This window comes from Quercus lobata, chromosome 5 (assembly GCF_001633185.2).
Source record: "Quercus lobata isolate SW786 chromosome 5, ValleyOak3.0 Primary Assembly, whole genome shotgun sequence".
NCBI lineage: Eukaryota > Viridiplantae > Streptophyta > Magnoliopsida > Fagales > Fagaceae > Quercus > Quercus lobata.
This window is the reverse complement of record NC_044908.1, coordinates 8,658,257-8,676,816: the sequence shown is the minus strand read 5'-3', so window position 1 is coordinate 8,676,816 and position 18,560 is coordinate 8,658,257. Positions and strand designations below refer to the sequence as shown.

General features: G+C 36.2%; 1 protein-coding gene across 5 annotated transcripts; it reads right to left on the bottom strand.

Annotated features, from left to right (window-relative positions):
* Positions 1–263: 263 nt before the first annotated feature.
* On the bottom strand, positions 264–18,560 carry LOC115989198 (polyadenylate-binding protein-interacting protein 4-like). Of its 5 annotated transcripts, XM_031112863.1 has the most exons (17): positions 18,231–18,560; positions 17,613–17,700; positions 17,397–17,450; positions 15,763–15,921; positions 15,537–15,692; positions 15,238–15,374; positions 14,807–14,997; positions 13,702–13,879; positions 13,390–13,599; positions 11,537–11,664; positions 11,339–11,411; positions 11,200–11,233; positions 8,545–8,870; positions 8,213–8,359; positions 8,004–8,093; positions 7,818–7,880; positions 264–674 (listed from the first exon to the last, which is right to left on the bottom strand). In XM_031112863.1, exons 4-17 carry the CDS (start codon positions 15,899–15,901, stop codon positions 645–647), a joined length of 1,902 nt encoding a protein of 633 aa, XP_030968723.1. In that variant the 5' UTR covers positions 15,902–15,921; positions 17,397–17,450; positions 17,613–17,700; positions 18,231–18,560; the 3' UTR covers positions 264–644. The 5 variants fall into 5 exon arrangements, with proteins under 5 accessions (XP_030968723.1, XP_030968721.1, XP_030968725.1 ...); XM_031112861.1 differs by lacking the exon at positions 17,613–17,700; XM_031112865.1 differs by lacking the exon at positions 17,613–17,700 and having other exon boundaries at positions 13,393–13,599; positions 18,231–18,559.

Genomic DNA, 18,560 nt, shown 5'->3' with positions numbered 1-18,560 from the left:
ATATTTGACCTGGCATTTTTGGAACATCAGAGTTGGGAACACCATATATTTTACTAAAATAGAAAAGATGGTTGCACATCAAAAGCATAATTTAAGTTGGTATGAACTTTAACACTAGACTTCCAACAGTTCAACGTAAGATTCAACTATAAAAGAAAAGATAACTTAGTTAAAAGCAAATCCAATTATTAAACTTTTCTACACAATGATAACATTTTCCATTTTTCTTTTTTTCATTTTTTTGCCTTAGTTACTGACACTTGATATAACTTTCCTTCAAAGCATCGTTATTTCAAATTTATGGCTAACAATGTAACACAAATAAACAATAAATTATTTCAGAGTTAGAATTTAAGGGGAAATAAAAATAAAAATAAAACAACAACCGGTGTTCATTGACTAAAGCAGTCCTGACTCCTGAATTAGAAGACTCCCTTTTTTTTTTTCGGTTCTTTTCCGCAATGTCAATAAAACATAGGTGAGCCTAGGCCATCATGTTATGACCATAGTGATGTATGAAGAATTAGGGAAAGAGTTGGAGATTCACATCTTAACCAAAATTTAAGCACTGTCAAGCTACGATTTGATACAAGAATCACCCGCTCTTGCCCCAACCTGCCCCCCGTCTCCAGCCAACCAACAAACTAATATTCTCGTCCTTTGTACTGCATTTCCTGTAAAAATGAATTAATTAGCTTTCTAATATCAATCCTATTTTACAAGGCAAAGAAGTGTCCCAGATGTTTATAGAACAAAAAAGCTGCTCCAACACTTGTGTTACTCATGTATGGAAACATTAGACAAAATACTAAATGAATTTAAAATTTTAAAAAACCTGAATAATTCTAGTAGTATCACTCCAAAAGTAAATCGGCATCAGTTTTTCTGCTTTTTAATTTTTTAGTTGACTGTTTCATTCTACACTAGTTTGTAAGAGTTACAAATCACTAGGTGGCAAGGTTTTATAGTCCACATGTTCCTGTTAATGTTTTTTTTTTTTAATAATTAAATAAGCATTTAAAAAAAAAATTTATTTCATGTTTATTAGAAGTAAGTGATTAAATGATTATATTTACTATATCTCAATACCTTAAGCTTTTGGGATAATCGGTAATTTAACATAATATCAGAGCAAGAGGTCCTAAGTTTAATTCATGTCCTCCTCCACTCTACCTCCCATTTAAGTTCCCATAATTTCTCACCTATTAAAAGTGCTCATAGGTGAGGGGGGAGTGTTAGAAGTATGTGGTTAAACGATTAAATTTACCATATTACAATAGTTTAAGTTTTTAGGAAAATCAGTAATTTAATAGCATAAATGAAAGTGAACACACAGAATTACAAAAGATTATGTACAGAAAGATACAACTCTAAAAACTCAGGAATGGAATTACAATCAGCAAAACCCCTTGTCAGACACCAATCAAACAATCTAGCAAACAGCTCTATCAATTGTATCCATGAAATTACCAAATCCTCAAATGTACCACAAATTACGTTCCTGCCATAAAGTCCACATCAAAAATAATGAGACCAAGTTCTAGATATCCAAAGACTGCTTGCCTACCCAATTCTGCCAACCAAACAACGTGAACACAACACTACTACAGTTTAACAGAAGATGCTCCATTATCTCCCTACTATAGCAACACATACAACACTACCCTACCAGCGTGTATCTTCTCTAAATGAGATTATCTCTTAGGTTGTGTTTGGAAACAGATTTGGATTTGGATTTTAAATTAAAATATTTTAAATGCCTTGATTTCAAATCCAATGATTTTAGGAGTTATTTCAAATCCAAGCATTTTAAAGGTTTAAAATCCTTGGTAGATTTGTTAAATCCAAATCCTTGACATTTTTTAAACTGTCCAAACAAGATATTTGGATTTCCATCACCCAAATCCAAAACCAAATACCCAAATCATGTCATCCAAACACACCATTAATTAGATCATCACAAGCGAGGATCTTCCCCCATGCCCCCTGTTCAATTGGAGACAGTCATTTTAAAACTCAATATCTATTTAATGTTATTCTGAGATTATTTCTAAGGTGTTAGCCAATCGTCTTAGAAGGGTGGCTCATGGGCTTATTTCAGATTCTCAGAATGCATTTGTGAAAGGTAGACAGATATTGGACTCTTTTTTAATTGCCTCAGAATGTATTGATGGTAGGTTGAAGTCAGGTGTTCCAGGAGTGTTGTGTAAGTTGGATGTGGAGAAGGCTTATGATCATGTGAGTTGGGTTTTTTTAATGTATATGCTTCAGCGATGTGGGTTTTCAGAGAAATGGAGAAAATGGATAATGTGTTGCATCTCTACTGTTAAATTTTCCATCCTGATCAATGGTAGTCCTTTTGATTTCTTTGGTAATTCTAGGGAGATTCGGCAAGGGGACCCCCTGTCTCCGTTGCTTTTTGATATTGTTATGGAGGGTTTGAGTCATATGTTGGATGTGGCTGCTACCTCTAGTCAATTCTCAGGCTTCTCTGTTGGTAATACGGCTGGTAACTCGGTGATGGTGTCTCATCTTTTATTTGCTGATGACACTCTTATTTTTTGTGATGCTGATCCTACGCAAATAGCTAGTTTGAGAGCAATTCTGGCTAGATTTGAGGAGGTTTCAGGTTTAAGGATTAATTTGGGGAAATCTGAGTTGGTTCCTATAGGGGTGGTGCATAATATGGATGTTTTGGTGGGGATGTTGGGTTGTCGGCAATCCTCTCTTCCATTGAGATATTTGGGGCTACCGTTAGGAGCTAAATTTAAGGAGTTGTCAATTTGGAATCCTGTTTTGGAGAAGATGGAAAGGAGATTAGCAGGTTGGAAGAGGTTGTATCTTTCTAAGGGGGGTAAGGTAACTCTTATTAAAAGTACTCTTTCCTCCTTACCTACATACTTCCTTTCCCTTTTGCCTTTACCTGGGAAGGTGGCTAATCGTATGGAGAAGCTACAACGAGATTTTCTATGGAGTGGCATTAATGGTGAACCTAAATTACACTTAGTCAGTTGGGCTCAGGTTTGTAAGCCACTGCAGGTTGGGGGGTTGGGTATTAGACGATTGAGGAGTTTTAATTTTGCCTTGTTAGGAAAATGGTTATGGAGGTATGGCATGGAGACCGAAGCTCTATGGAGGAGGGTTATTGAGGTGAAATATGGGAATGATTGGGGTGGTTGGTGCACGAAAAAGGTGACCAGTGCTTATGGTGTTAGTTTGTGGAGACATATTAGGAGTGGTTGGATGAGTTTTTCTAAACTCCTTTATGATGTGGGGGATGGTACTAGAGTGAAGTTTTGGAAGCATGTGTGGGGTGGTGATCGTACTCTCCAGGAGGCTTTTCCGGAACTTTATTGTATTAGTAGAACAAAGGATTCTTCAGTAGCGGAGGTTATGTGTTGGTCTGGTGGGAGAATTCATTGAGATGCTAAATTTCGTCGTCCTCCACAGGATTGGGAACAAGAATCCTTTGATTTGTTTATGGATATGGTCTACTCTACGACGGTACGGGGTTTGGGTCCAGATCGGGTTTGTTGGAAACCAGCAAGGAGTAGAGGGTTTGAGGTTCGAGGATTCTATCTTTCTTTCTACCCTCCTACCATCTTATCTTTTCCTTGGAAAATAATTTGGAAATCGAAGGTTCCTCCAAGGGTTGCTTTCTTTTCATGGTCTGCTTCCTTAGGTAAGATTTTAACAACAGATAACCTCCGCAAACGACGTGTGCTAGTTCTTGATTGGTGCTATATGTGTAAGAAGTGTGGGGAGTCAGTTGATCATCTTCTTCTTCATTGCCCCATTGCTTGTGAGATGTGGTCGTTGGTGTTTTGTTTGTTTGGAATTCATTGGGTTATGCCTCAGAAGGTTATTGAGTTGTTTGAATCTTGGCAGGGTAAGTTTGGACGGCATAGAAATATAGAGTTGTGGAGAATTGTGCCTCATTGCCTGTTATGGTGTATTTGGTGCGAAAGGAATGCTAGAAGTTTTGAGGGATGTGAACGCTCTATGTTAGAGTTTAAGTCTTTTTTTTTACACTCTCCTGGATTGGAGTGTGGTATTTTGTCATTTTTCTTGTTCTTCCCTTCCTGTTTTATTTGATCGTTGTAACCTTGGTTATTGATTTATGCCCCCATAGTACATCCCCAATGTACTCGGGTTGGCTGTTTTCTTTTGTTTAATAAAATTTTCGTTACTTATCAAAAAAAAAAAAAAAATGTTATTCTGATCTGATGACCAATTCATGATGCCCCACTTACAACACTAGCACCCTACTCCCTTTGCTTATCTTTGCAACTCAATCGCTATATTGTCCATAGTTCTTTTTCCTTTTCTGGAGAAAAAAAGTCCACAAAAAACTCGACCAAATTTACAACAAAGCCATAGTCCCAAAATTTTGGGGTTGGTTATGGATATTCAACATATTATTTTCTTTTATATTATTCAACATATTATATTCAACTTAACCAAACTTAACCACGTGTATTATTTTCTTTTAATCTGTTTTGTTCTATTTGAAGTTATATTCTTTGTTACTTTCTTAATTGATGTCCTTTAATATTACTTCTACTAATGCTATTTTTTTTCTTCCTCTACCATTTTTTGTTCTCTCAACTTAAATTTTTTTTTTTTTTTTTAATAAGAAATCAAAGATTTATTTCATAAAAATGACATCATGTTCACAATGGTGAACACTCTGAACTTAAAACAAATACAAGTACCTCAAGAAGAGATACAAACAAAAAGAAGAAATTAAAAAATGGAAATACATTGTGTAAAACCCCAAGTTCTACCCCACTGAAATAAGGTCCCAACTAGTATAGGCTTCAAAAGATCAATTGATCTCACAATATCTTCAAAAGTATGATTATTACACTCCCACCAAATTAACTACGTCAAACAAGTTGGAACCATATTCCAAATATTAGAGGAATGCTTCCCCAGCCAATTCCACCAGCCAAAAAGAAGGGAGGTTACTATCTTCGGCATTACCCACTGGATCCCAAATATCAAAAAAACTTCACCCCACAAGACATAAACAAACTTACAATGGAGTAGAAGATGATCTACAGTTTCCTCATCACACTGGCACATGCAACACCAATTAACCAGTGGTAAACGCCTAAGAACCAGATTATCAATGGTAAGAATACTGCCCCTAGCTGCTGTCCATAAAAAGAAAGACACCCTTTAGGTACCTTTGTACTCCAAATACACTTCTAGGGTAAAGAGATAGAAGGAGAGCCATCCGGAACAACTAACAAATTATAATAAAATTGAACATCAAAGACACCAGAACGATTCAACTTCCAAGTCAAAGTATCATCTCCCTCGCCCCTTGGCATATTGGAGTAAGATGCTTAAGCAGAAAACATGCTCTCTCTACCTCCCTTTCATGAAAAGCTCGACAGAATATAAATTCCAGCTTCTATCATCCCCTTCTAAATTAGAAACAACCAAATCAAAAATCCAAGCTTCTTTGGAAACAACACGAGCAAAAGATCTGGATAAAGATCCTTTAGAGGAATAGGCCCACACCAAGGTTTGTACCAAAAACGAACTCAATGGCCTTCGCCCACAGCATACTCCACCTATCTAAAGAAACTCTCAACTCCTGCTCTAATATTCTTCCACATTCCACAGCCATGAGCCCCTCGAACATCCCTAGTACACCAGCCCCCACGATCCACTCCATATTTGGTTGCCATAACCTGACACCATAACCTGTGAACTTCTTTCCCAAACCGCCATCACCACTTATCAAGCAAGGCTTGATTAAACAACCCCACCCTCCTTATCCCCAAACCACCTTCCTCCATCGGTAAACAAATATTATCGCATGCAACTAAAGAATATTTAAAGACTTCATCAGTAGTCCCCCAAAGGAAATTCCTTTGTATCTTTTCCAATCTGGCCGCTACAACTTGACGAATAGTGAACAATGATAAAAAAGTAGGAAGGCTCGAAAGAGTACTCTTTAACAAAGTAAGTCTACCACCCTTGGACAAATATAATTGTTTCCACCCAGAAAGTCTCCTTTCCATTTTTTTCTAGAATTGAATTCCATATCGAGGGATCCTTGTAACGTGCCCCAAGAGGATACCCAAGTAATTCATAGGTAGATTTCCCACCCTACAACATAACACACGAGCTAGAGTGTGTAAATTACCTACCTCACCTACTGGCACAATCTCACTCTTACCGACATTGACTTTCAATCCTGCGATAGCTTCAAAGAAAATCAAAACCATTCTTACATATAATAATTGTTCCCTGGAAGCATCACAGAATAAGATAGTGTCATCAGCATAGGGGCTACCCCCATCTTTAAGCAAATTTCCTAATTTAGAATCCTAACTTTCCGTGTATTTCCACCTTCAATCTCTTCATCTTTATGAATTATTGATCCAAGATATCAAAAGCTATCGCTCTTTAGTATCTCTTGACCATCAAGTCTAATCGTCTCTCTCTCTATTTCTACATTTACTAAGCTTACATTCCATGTACTCTGTTTTAGTCCCACTTAATCAAAAGCCTTCTAGAGTGTCTCACCAAAATTATAACTTGGCATTAACTCCACAAAAACTAAACCAAATTTAAATATATAAAAAAATAGGCCAAATACTCCTTACATGCTAAATCTATGATTTATTCAAAATTCTCCAAGGGAATTTCCTTCTAAAACTCTAGACTGAAATACGCAGCTACAGTCTCCTTGGCACAGTGTTGTCTAATGTGATGACTACATTATCGTCCTCACCTAGGTTTCAAATGGTGACAACCAAAATGACACAAAAATAAAATTGAGAAATATAAAATAAAGGATAGATAAACTAGGAGTTAGCACCTACACTTGGAGTCAACATCAATCAAGAGAAAACAAACCTAGGAGTCAACACCAAGCAAGAGAGAATAGATGTAGGAGTCAATTAGCAGCACCAGATCATTGAGAAATTCCAAGAGAGATGTTATTAATCAATCAAACTGTAAACGGAGTCCATATGAGTACAACATTGCTGCTGACGTGCAACACAGTTGGGCTCTGTTTACAGAGTTCTCATCTCAGAATTTAATGGGACTTAGCTTATTGATAAATTACCAACTATCCCCAAAGCTTAAGCTGTTAATAAATGGTGAAGTTAATCATTTAACCATTATTCTAACACTCCTCCAAACTTGTGGACTTAAAAGACTCCTTAAATGGGACCCAACACATAGGATTTTTAATTTTTAAAAGGAAGGTAACAGGATACAAACTTAAGACCACCTGCACTTATACCATGATAGAATACCAATTCTCCCAAAAGCTTAGTGTTGGGAAATGGTGATTTCGATCATTTAACAATTAATCTAAAACTTGATCAACATGGGTATTTGGGAAAATATTTTTGGTATCCTGGTAGTGCTTTTGTGAGAGAGAGAGAGAGAGAGAGAGAGACAGTGGGTTCACCAAGGGAGCAAGTGACATAACTGCTGTAAGTGATGTGAAAAATTATGTGACCTTAAGCATGAGAGATGTGGTCTATTTTAAAACCTAACAGATTATAGGAGCTTTTTACAAACCAATTTTGAGGAAACTTTGTTCTTTTTTTTATAAAAAAAAAAAAAACGGAAAATCCAGTGCTTCCAATTAGAGAACAATGCAAGTGGACTGATAATGCATGTTCCTTTTCCAAAAGCATTGTTGCTTCAGGAAACAAATAAGAAATAGGAGCAGCTTCTTTATACACAAAGAAATATTTAAAATTAGCACTCAACAAGAAAATATAAATTCTTAAACAATATAGATTACAATAGTTCAGAATATGATTAGAATGACTTACATGTTGATAGTTTTGCATGTACAAGACTTGCCTAGGGTGACCGCCAAGAAGCATCTGCGGATACTGCATATAGATAGATAGATACAGGTCATCAATATCAAGTAGTTACATTTGTGTCCTAATATATAACACAAAAACAAGAATCCCTGTGCAGAATCCCACAAGAACTTATAGACAATGTCGCACCTGAGGGCCATTAGCATGAAAATATGGCTGTGGTGTTGGTGGAACCTGTGGATATATAACAGGCTGGTGTCCGGGAAATGAGGGTCCAATCTGTTAAAACCATGGAAAGTAACCATAAGAATAAACAAGTGGAACTAAATGTATAGAACAAATTTACAATTAATACCGATCCTAATGTATTTCACAAATCATTCTTTTGTGACACTTACTCCAATGCCCACAGGCATGCCAGGCATATGTGGTACAGCAGAGACATTTGGTTGAAAATAGAATGAACCATCAGAGACTGGGGACTGAGGCCTAACAGGAATTTGAGACGGTATGAAACTCTTTGCATTAGGATTGAGTTTGAATTCCTGATATCAAAATTGAAAAAACAGTGGAAAACAACGTAATTAGGAAGAGAGCAAAATAAATTTTAAGAGGAAGAGAGGATCCTAACAATCTTATATATCTCTTAATAATGATGTATGTTTTTACCCTACTGCATTTCCTAATATCAACTGTGCAATAAAAACATACAAGGTCTAATCAATAATACCTTAGCATGAGGATTCAAAGTTGACTTTTCAGAGGATAACGAACCCATTGATGAGCTTGGTGATAAACCAGGTCCACTAGAAGCCGAGACACCACCTGCATAATCTGAACTGGATGATGCAGAACTACCAGGTCGTCCACGAGAGTGTAAAGATTGGGGTTCTCCATGCACTTTGCTAGATGCCACACCATCAGATGGCTCACCATAACTTGTCTTTTCATGACTCTTAGATAGAACACCACATGATGTAGCATAAGAGGTGGCATTAGCAAATATTCCCCCTTTATCAGAGCTGTCTTTCTTCTCATTAAGCGATGACTGTGAATCTACATTAGACAATATGCAATAGTAAACAGAATATTTAAAATTGCATAAGCAACAATCATGCAGTATGCAGAAGAATAATATAGCTGACAGGGGCACAAAGGTCAGCAAGCAAAAGAAATAAATATTAAAGTAGGCTCCCTCTTAAAAAAGCAATTCAGTGAAAGGAAAATCAAGACTGCAAGTCATGTAAATAGTAGTTATAAATATCCTGTGGACATTATTTTCATGCTTTAACCATGGATCTACATCATTAAACAATGTACAATAGTTTTTCTTTTTTCTTTTTCTTTTTTTTGTTTTTTTCATTTTATTTTATAAGTAAAGAAAATTTTATTCAAAATCATAAAAAGGAGTCACCCAAGTATACACAATAGGGGACCAGAACAATCAAATACACAAATTACAAGCATCCATCAAATCATAAACCAAAAAATTAGAATGACTTCCTATGATAGACATCCAATCCGATATTGTTTTAAAGAAGAAAAGTTTTAAGTCGCCTATTGTCCTTTCATAATCTTCAAAACACCGGTTGTTTCCCTCCTACCAAATGCACCACATCAAACAATGAGGGACAGCCATCCACATAACTCTATTACGATGGTGACCAAATTTTCCTTGGCAACATGCTAGGAGCTCAACCACAATCTTTGGCATTGCCCAGTGTAACAATGTACCATAGTTTACAGGCTATGCTTGAAACCACAGAAGCCACAATTATGCAGAAGGTATTACAAGAGAAAGAATTTTAGCAAGTGCAGGACACCCCCCCACACCCCCGCCACCCCCCCAAAAAAAAAACCTACACACAAAAACCAAGTAAAATGGGAATCCATACAGTGAAAGTTAGACTAACATGCAAATTACACCCTCAATGTATGGGGTGTTTTTTATTTTAGTCCCAAATGTTTTAAGATTTTGATTTTAAAACTAACTGTTGACACCGTTTCGAATTTCATCCATCCATATATTTATGTTAATGATGTGGCAGTTAAGTTCCACCTATGCTTGCATTGTGCGTTACTTGGTCCAATTAAAGTTAAACCAGGCCAATTCAACTAACTGAGCCATTTATGATTTCCTATCTATTGTTTGCAGATGATAATTTGATTCGGTCAGGGAATGATCCAGACCAAATTGGATATTTGAAATGTGTTCCAAAAAAAAAAAAATTTACATCAACTGAAGAAAAAACCTAAACTCAATTGATATATATATATATATATATATATACATGCAAACAAGGCAAACGGGAGGGGGAAAAAAAGATGAAGAAGACCAAGAGAACAATAAACTCAAAAGAAAAATCACAAAAAAATACAATAAACCTAAAAAACAGTAGTCTTCCTCATTTTGTTTCAGAAAACAAAGGCAAACAAAAATTTTCAAAACATGATCTAAAACAATAATTGAAATTCAGAGTTACCTTTACAAACTCCATCACATAATACAAAGCCAAAAACCCAAACACCAACAAAAAACCCAACAAATGAAAACTCAATAAAAATTTCATTTCCTTGCTTTTTGCAGCAACCAAACAAACTCCACAAGAAAGAAGGAAACAGTTTCACAATCATTATCAGAATCCCAAAAATAACCAGAAAAGGCAGTTCTGGACACACGGATAATTAGCTTTGGGGTTTTTATCAGGACAGTCAGATCGTACAGCACATCTTTCTTCGAGATTTTCTACACGGAAGGCAATTCTAAGGAGCTCAAGTACTCCAAAGTCACTTTACTCTTCAGCCAAACAAGAAGTTGAAGCCCACGATTTCACTCACCAGAGGTCGTGGCTCGACAAGAAGCCTGAAAGGCAGCATCGTATCAAGTGGAAGCGAGAGAGAGAGAGATGTGACAAGCAACAAGGCAGAAGAGAGAGAGGGCATTGATGCCAAAGAAAACAAAGTTGGACTGGTTAGCATGATCATGAGAAGCAGAGCAGTATAAATCAGGTAGAGTGGAGAAGAGAAAGGACAAGAGGAGGTGCAAGGAGAGAGAAGGGAGAATAACTTTGTTTTTTAGAATTTTTTTAGTTTCTCTACTTTTTTGGGTAATTAGCGAATTTTTTTAATTTAGTGATGTGCATTTTTAAATGAAATGACATGTTTTAATTGGATCAATCATGGAGAAACCATCCCAAACATAGATGGTGTAACTTGCATTTTAGTTGTGTAAGTCATTTAAAAAATAAACATAAATATCTCATGGATATAGTTCCATGCGTAACTATATGCTGGTATTTTCTTCTTAAAGTTAAGTAGCCAGATAAGAATTAATGGTATTTGGAATCAACAGTTGGCATGCATACAGACAAGAAATTTCACTCACCCTCAGGCTTTGACAATTGAGCATCTTCAGCTGACTGCATTAGAATAAACAGAAACACAAAACACGTATGTTAAAAGCAATCAAATGAGGCACTCTTAAGTTACCATGAGAAAAAGCATATTAAGGAATTTCAGTTCACCGTCTTCTTCTCTGCCAATTCCTTGGCATTATTATTGAGTCCATGTTGATCACTGATTGAATTTTCCTGGATCCTGCAATTTTTAAATATAGAATTTGATTAATTAAGGAAATGCATTCTAGGAAAAGCAAAGCCACATGGCATTAATTTCTCAAGGAAACAAGTAAATAACAATTAACTAGCAAAATCAACAAAAACCTGTTTTCACTATCTGAAGCAGGGACGCTTTTAGAAAGAAATTCGGATGCCAGCTGTTTAGCATGATCATAAGAACCAGTGCGGCTTAAATCCAAGCCAGTACTTGACTGGGAAGACTGTGCTTGATCCTGCATGCCCAAAACACATTTTCCTTAAAGACGTTATGGGTAGCCAAACACCACAAATACATTTGGTAACTCTTTGAAACAATGACAAAACAGACAAACGTAAGCTATATACGTATTGAATTAAGATTTCAAACACCATAATGAAGATTTGAAGATATTGATTTCAAGATAAGATAGACTCAGAATACAAGATGATAAAAGCATGTTTCAGGATAAACTATACAATGGTTTGAGAAAAAGAAATTCATTGGATTGCAATCACTTCTATTAAAAATAAAACCCAACACCAGGCAATACGTATTCCTCTAAGTAATGATGATTTATGCAAAATCATAGTACTACCCAGCCTCTAAAGAACCTTCCAAATAGAATAAGCATACAGGATGATAGAAGCATGTTTCAGGGTAAACCATCCCATTTTTTCAGCAAATACATTCATTCAATTGCAATCACTTCTATAGGAAACCAAAAACCAGTCACTATGCGTTCTTCAAAGTAATGGTTATTTAAGCAAAATTAAGTACTGCCTCGCCATTGTAATTAACTTCCAGATATACAAAAGAGACAGAGCTCATATATTCTCAAACCCCCCCCCCCCCACCTTTTTTTAATTTTCTAATGGTAAGTTGCATCTCACATCCTGTGAGTCTTGAATTCACAACCTTGCCCTCGACCCTATACCATAAGAAGAGGATAAGCCATTTGTACTAGAGCTCATTGGATGTTCTCCATTACAACTTACAAGCGTTAGTTGCCATATGCAGCCAAACACTTGTCTAAACAAAGCAAACTAGAGACCACATGTAGCACAGTGATCAAGATAATATTGAAGAATCATTCTCTCTCAACTCGGTATCAACTGCACAAAATCTATCCATAAGTTATAACTTGATCAAGAAAGTCAAACCTATCATGCTACCTATCATCCTGCTGCTTCCCTTGAATCCTTTCCGAAGGACAGATCTGTAAGCTACATGCATAAGACTCCCATTATAGCCATCAAGGCTTCAATTTCACCAAGCACACTTGTCCTTACACTTGATAACACCAAGAGTCCAAGACAGCACCAAGCCAATAATATGGCAAGCTTCATAAGAGGATTGGCCATTATCTAAAGAATTTTTTTTTTTTTTTTTTTTTTTCAAAACTGAATGATGCACCTAAGATTTGAACTTGTTTCAGTAAGTACTGTCCATCAGTTTGAGATCCACCTAAGATGTAATTCTTTAGGAGTACTTTGCACATGCACCCCATGTACTTGAGGTCTCTCCATTTCGATAAAATTTATCATTTATCCCAAGGAAAAAGATAAACTAAGTTTTAAGAGTCCAGGAAATTTTATTACTTTCTAAAACTGCTAGGCATGGGCTATAGTAACCAGTCCTTGAGGCTTCTGTCTCTAGTACTCATGTCATTGGGTGTTTACATTTGGTCTTTAACAGTTCAACGATCAGGTTTAGGAGTCCAAATCACATTTGAGAGTATGTGTTCATGTTTAGTGGAGGTTGAGTTATCATGACATGGATTCTCAAAAGTCATAACCCGCCCCATAAAATAAACAGGCAGCATATAAGCAGTTTGATAACATCCCAATGAAATCACCTAACCAACAAGAAGTCCATAGTTGATCTAATATTATCAGATTAAGTATAAATGAGCAAAAAACTTAGTCATATTACAACAGCAAGTAAAATAGCTTATATTTAATAGAGAATAACAAGGAACCACCTTAGAGCAAAAGCTTGATGACAACCGAGCTCCATCATTGTTTTTCTCAATGGATAAACTACCAAAAGTTTCAGTGTTATGTGAATCCGATAATATATTCTCAATATCTCCATACCCACTATCATCAACCCCCTTACCCCTATAGACAGAAGAGAATTTAGTCTCCTCATCAATATCAAAATCTTCATGAAAGTGACTGCCTCTCTCCTGTTGGAACAAATCAACATGAAATATTTAAGGAATTTGGAGAGACCGATTAACAAAGGAAAAAGTTTTAAAACAAAGAAATTTATGCTAGATTAACCTCACCTCCGCTAAATGAAGATCTTGGGTTTCCTCACCCTCAATTTCTCTAGCAATTCTTGAGGCTTTCTTTTCCAACTCTTCCATCTTAGGACCTCTCTCAAGTTTTGTTGTATAAAGTTCCTCATCAAAGGTGCTTTTTACTCCAAATAATGTTTCATTGGTTTCAAACTGGTTCCAGTCCCTAGGAAGAAAATAATACAAAAATTATCAGTCACCGCAAATATAAGTGATAGAAAGATCACACTCAATAATCATATAAGTATGTACATCTATATAACACACACACACGTGCATTCGTGTGCACACACATTGGTACTTGTAGCGCCAAGAGCCTATAGCTACCTCCAACAAGGGCATGGCTAACCAATTAGTTTCATTTTAAATCATTAAGTAACAATTTAATACGAGTGATAGGAACAAATGGAGGAAGATAGATAAATGAAAACATGTATGTATTAAGAGTGTGAAAGGTGCTTTTTACTCCAAATAATGTCTCATTGATTTCAAACTGATCCCAGCCCCTAGGAAAAAAATAATACAAAAATTATCAGTCACACAAACATAAGTTTTAGAAAGACTACAATCAATATATGTACGTATAATATAATATAATATATATACGCACACACAAATTGGTCCTTGAAGCACCTAGAGCCTATTGCTCCCTCCAACAAGGGCATGGCTAACCAATTAGTTTTGCTTTACATCGTTAAGTAACGATTTTATATGAGTGATGGGAACAAATGGAGGAGGATTGATGAATGTTTTTCTGTGTGTGAGAGAGAGGGAGAGAGAGATCGTATGAATGTGTGCTGTACATCTGATATTATTTAAATGGGTGCACTTCATTCCACCAAATGAATGTTTAAAGAATAATATCAAGGTACAATTGTACTTTTCCACGGCTAATTTTTAACCAAAGTAAGTCAATGAAAAAAAGATATACCAAACCAACATTTAGAAATTAAATGGAAGAGGTTCAAGGGCCAGAAACAAATGAAGAAATGCTGCTAATAAAAATTTAAAAGTTCTCACAGGTGATCCTACTCAAGTAGAGAAGTTATTAGAACTGTAGAACTTTGGGTAAAGAAATATTTCTTATAACAACCTATTCCATTGGCCATCAAATATATTGTCCAGTTCAGGACACTGTGGATAATTTTCATCAGGAACCCAGGGTTTCAGTTCTCTCTCCAACTCAACATGTCGAGATTGTGATATGTTGGAGTCCAGCATAAGCTCCTGCTGTCTTTCACGTTGGAATTCTTGTGATAACTCTTCCTTGGTTACTGCCACCCCCTGGCAACATCAACAAACAACCCAGTTAAATATTAATGGCTAAAGATAAATAAAAACTTAGCCACTGATCTAACGCAAGACAGATATTTCTCTTTTACTGCAACAAGACCATATCCTTGCTGTCATTGTAACAAATTATTAAGTATTTTAACAAAAACAACTACACATCAACTTATTGAATCATTTAGTAGAAACCACATTTAAGGCTGCAGAGTTTCAAGTACAAGAATGCAGCAGAACCTTTGCAGAAACTTGTACAAAATCCTCGGACTGTATAATTAAAGTCTTTATAGGAGCCTTGCTAACAGACTCTGCAGCAGCCCTCTGTCCCCGTAAAGAACCATCCTTTATCAAGTGTGCCATTTTCAAGACAATTCCTGAAAGTTAAAAGCAAGTAAATGTTAAAAGAAGACACTTGCCAAAGCAAATTGCAAGAGTTTTAGAAAAGAATTAATGGAATCTACAAACTACATCTGGTATACAACACTACAAGTCAAACACATAATCTCTTTAACAAAATCAAATCCAAAAAAGCATACCAAAATCTTTTTCAGCAGCATGAAATATTCCAGAGTATATAGACCCATCTTTCACCTGAACTTCCACATGATGCCCAATGAAACAAGTTGTTACATATACTACCCGGTCACGTGAAGGACTCCCATTACTGCCGATTTTGTAGCCAGCCATTGCCCCTATACCATCCACTATGAGAAAGGAGAATGTAATGTACTACTGAATGCACTCCAGGTCTAAAAAGTTTACCTGTATTTGTTGATCTGCTGGGATTTGATTTTCCAAACTGCGATTTACTCACCGTCCTAGTCCCTACTTCTCTCTCACCTCTTCGCCGGCCAAATCCATTAGTAGCTAATTTAGGCTGTACAGCTTGTTGCAGATTCATTGCCAGCAACAACCTTTGACCTAGACACACACACACACACAAAAGGTCTGAAATCAGTTAAAGTCTTTCTGCTGCAATGTCAATTAAAAATTGTGCACAAAAAGAAACAGAATAATAGTGAAACATGTGGTTAGCTGTTTCATGAAAAATAGATGAACAAGGACTGCCAGACCAAATTGATGTGATTAAAATACAGGGAAAAATACAATAAGTAAACTCTCCAACTAAGGACTCCTAAATCACGAAATCTGAGAAAATATCTTTCAACTAAATAATACTGGCCAAAAGGGGATTCTCCTACAAAATGGGAAGAATGGACAGAAATATTATATGAGGCAGCTACCCACCCAACATATACCTTACTCTTGGATGAAGCTATAAAATTCCCTTATTATAGACCAATGTACATCCCTGTATGTTATCTAAGATCATTAAGACAAAAAAAGAAACCTTATAGATCTTGTTAACACATATTTCATAATACCAGTTCCCATCACCAATTTAATTTAAGCCCAAACTCTTTTTACCAAAACTTTAAATCTTCAGTTGAATATAAATTCCTACTTCTGGGACATCTGACTCATTCAAGCAAAAACATCCTGCTTCTGTCAAACCTGACTGCATGAATTACGTCACTGAGCAAAGCTTTTGGCTTGAATGACTTCATGATTCTGTATGCACGTGACATGGTTAAGCCTAAACTGGTCTTTTATGTAGCTCTGCCATCCTTCAATGTCAGTTGTGGGAGCCTTGGTTTAGTTTTTATTGTTAATGACACTGTCTTGTCCTGCTTTATTTGGTTCAATACCTTGAAATTGTACCCTTATATATATTCGAATGTGGCATAGATGATTTTGTGTCATATAAAACATCTCCAACTTACACCTTCACCACAAAAATTTCCAAAATAAAATGCAATAAATGGTGAAACACTCCAGCCTGTATCCAAGAGTTCGGATTTTCACCAAAAAAAAGTTTCTATTGGCTCAAAACCTGCAGGCAGCTTATCATAAACAACCATTACTTTACTGATCTTCAGTGAAACATCCTCATTAAAACCAGGACTTCTCCTCCACCATTCTCCCCACCCCCAACCCCATCCCTCTTTCTTCTCACATACTCAAAGATTCCCACACCAACTAAGCTTTTCTTCAACTGCTTGTATGTTTGAACATACACTTGCTTCTAAAAGTTTCAAACTTGTATGTATGTATGTATATGAAAGCCCCTGCACACACCCAGGCACCCTCTCACACACACAGATGGAGTAGAATGATGTCTGGCCGAAGCCAAAGCAGAACCACTTATTGCATAACAACATCACATCCAACGATTAAAAAATCACCACTCCTCAATGTCCTTCTCTACACCTGCTAGCTCTTTTTTTTTTTTTTTTTTTTTTGATAAGTAAAATAGTGACATAAACCTCCTACCAAAACTTCAAAAACTCAAAAACACACAACATTAGAGTTTGCTAAAGAATACAAGACATTACCTTTCTATGATGGGAGCTACCCACAAAAAGACCCTTCAAAGTTCCAATAAAAACCTACATCATGAAGAGAAACAAACAAACCATTACCAGTCTAACAAAACCACAAACCCTCCAAATTCTCCAAATTATTACAAAGGTAATTATCACAAGTGATTTGCGGGTTCAAGCTTGGAAATTAGACTCTCCAAAAATGATATTACAGGTAAGATTGCCTACCAATCAACTCTCCAAACTCTGCAAAAGTGAGAGCTTTGTACACTAGGTACGACCTTTTTGGTTTCAGCTCAAGCATTATCAAAAGACCCTAACAACCAACAATTACGTAAACAAATAGAAACCTAAAAGCAATTCACACAGTCAACGTACAGCAAAAAGCAACACACTCAAAAGAAAAACACATCGAATATGACCTCCTAACCACAAATGATTACAACATAATTATAGAATCTCCAATACACTATAAGCAATTAGAAATCAAATGCACAGCAAAAGCAAAATAGTTCTACAATAAATAAATAAATAAAAACCTAAATTTGTATATATATATATATGCGTGATACATTTTCCGGATTTAGCAGATGAATGGCCGAAAATAGAAACTGGAATCAGTAATTAAAGCAAGTGAAGTGAAATTGTGTTTACTACTTAATTGCTTTACCGAAACCAACCAGGTTTGATTTTCCTTCAGATTTTCTCGGGAACCAAACAGAGGGCAAAGTTAAAAAAAAAAAAATTTAAATTAAAACAAATTGTAATTCGGATCGCGAAGCCAATTGAGAAGTAATAAAAATAAATAAAAAAGAGCGTGAATTCAAAGTACGATCTTATCGTTACCTTAAATAGCTGAAGGTTGAAGCTCAATGAATCCGTGAAATTCTCTCTCTTTACTTCGATTTTCGGCGGTGGTGGTACTTCTCCGAGTTGACAGACTCAGTGAGTTAGGGTTAGGAATATAGGGAGAGCGAAGAGAGAGAGTTGGAGAAGATCGGAGATAGGAACGAATCGCCGAAACGATACTAATTTTTTTAGAGAGAGAGAGTCAGAGTCTGAGTCTGTGTGTCGTTGTGATCGATGTAGAGAGAGAGAGAGAAATTTGGAGAATAGCAAAAGAGGAAATAGGAATGCGAGTTGTGAGTGTTTTGAAGGTTGTGAAAAGAAACGAGC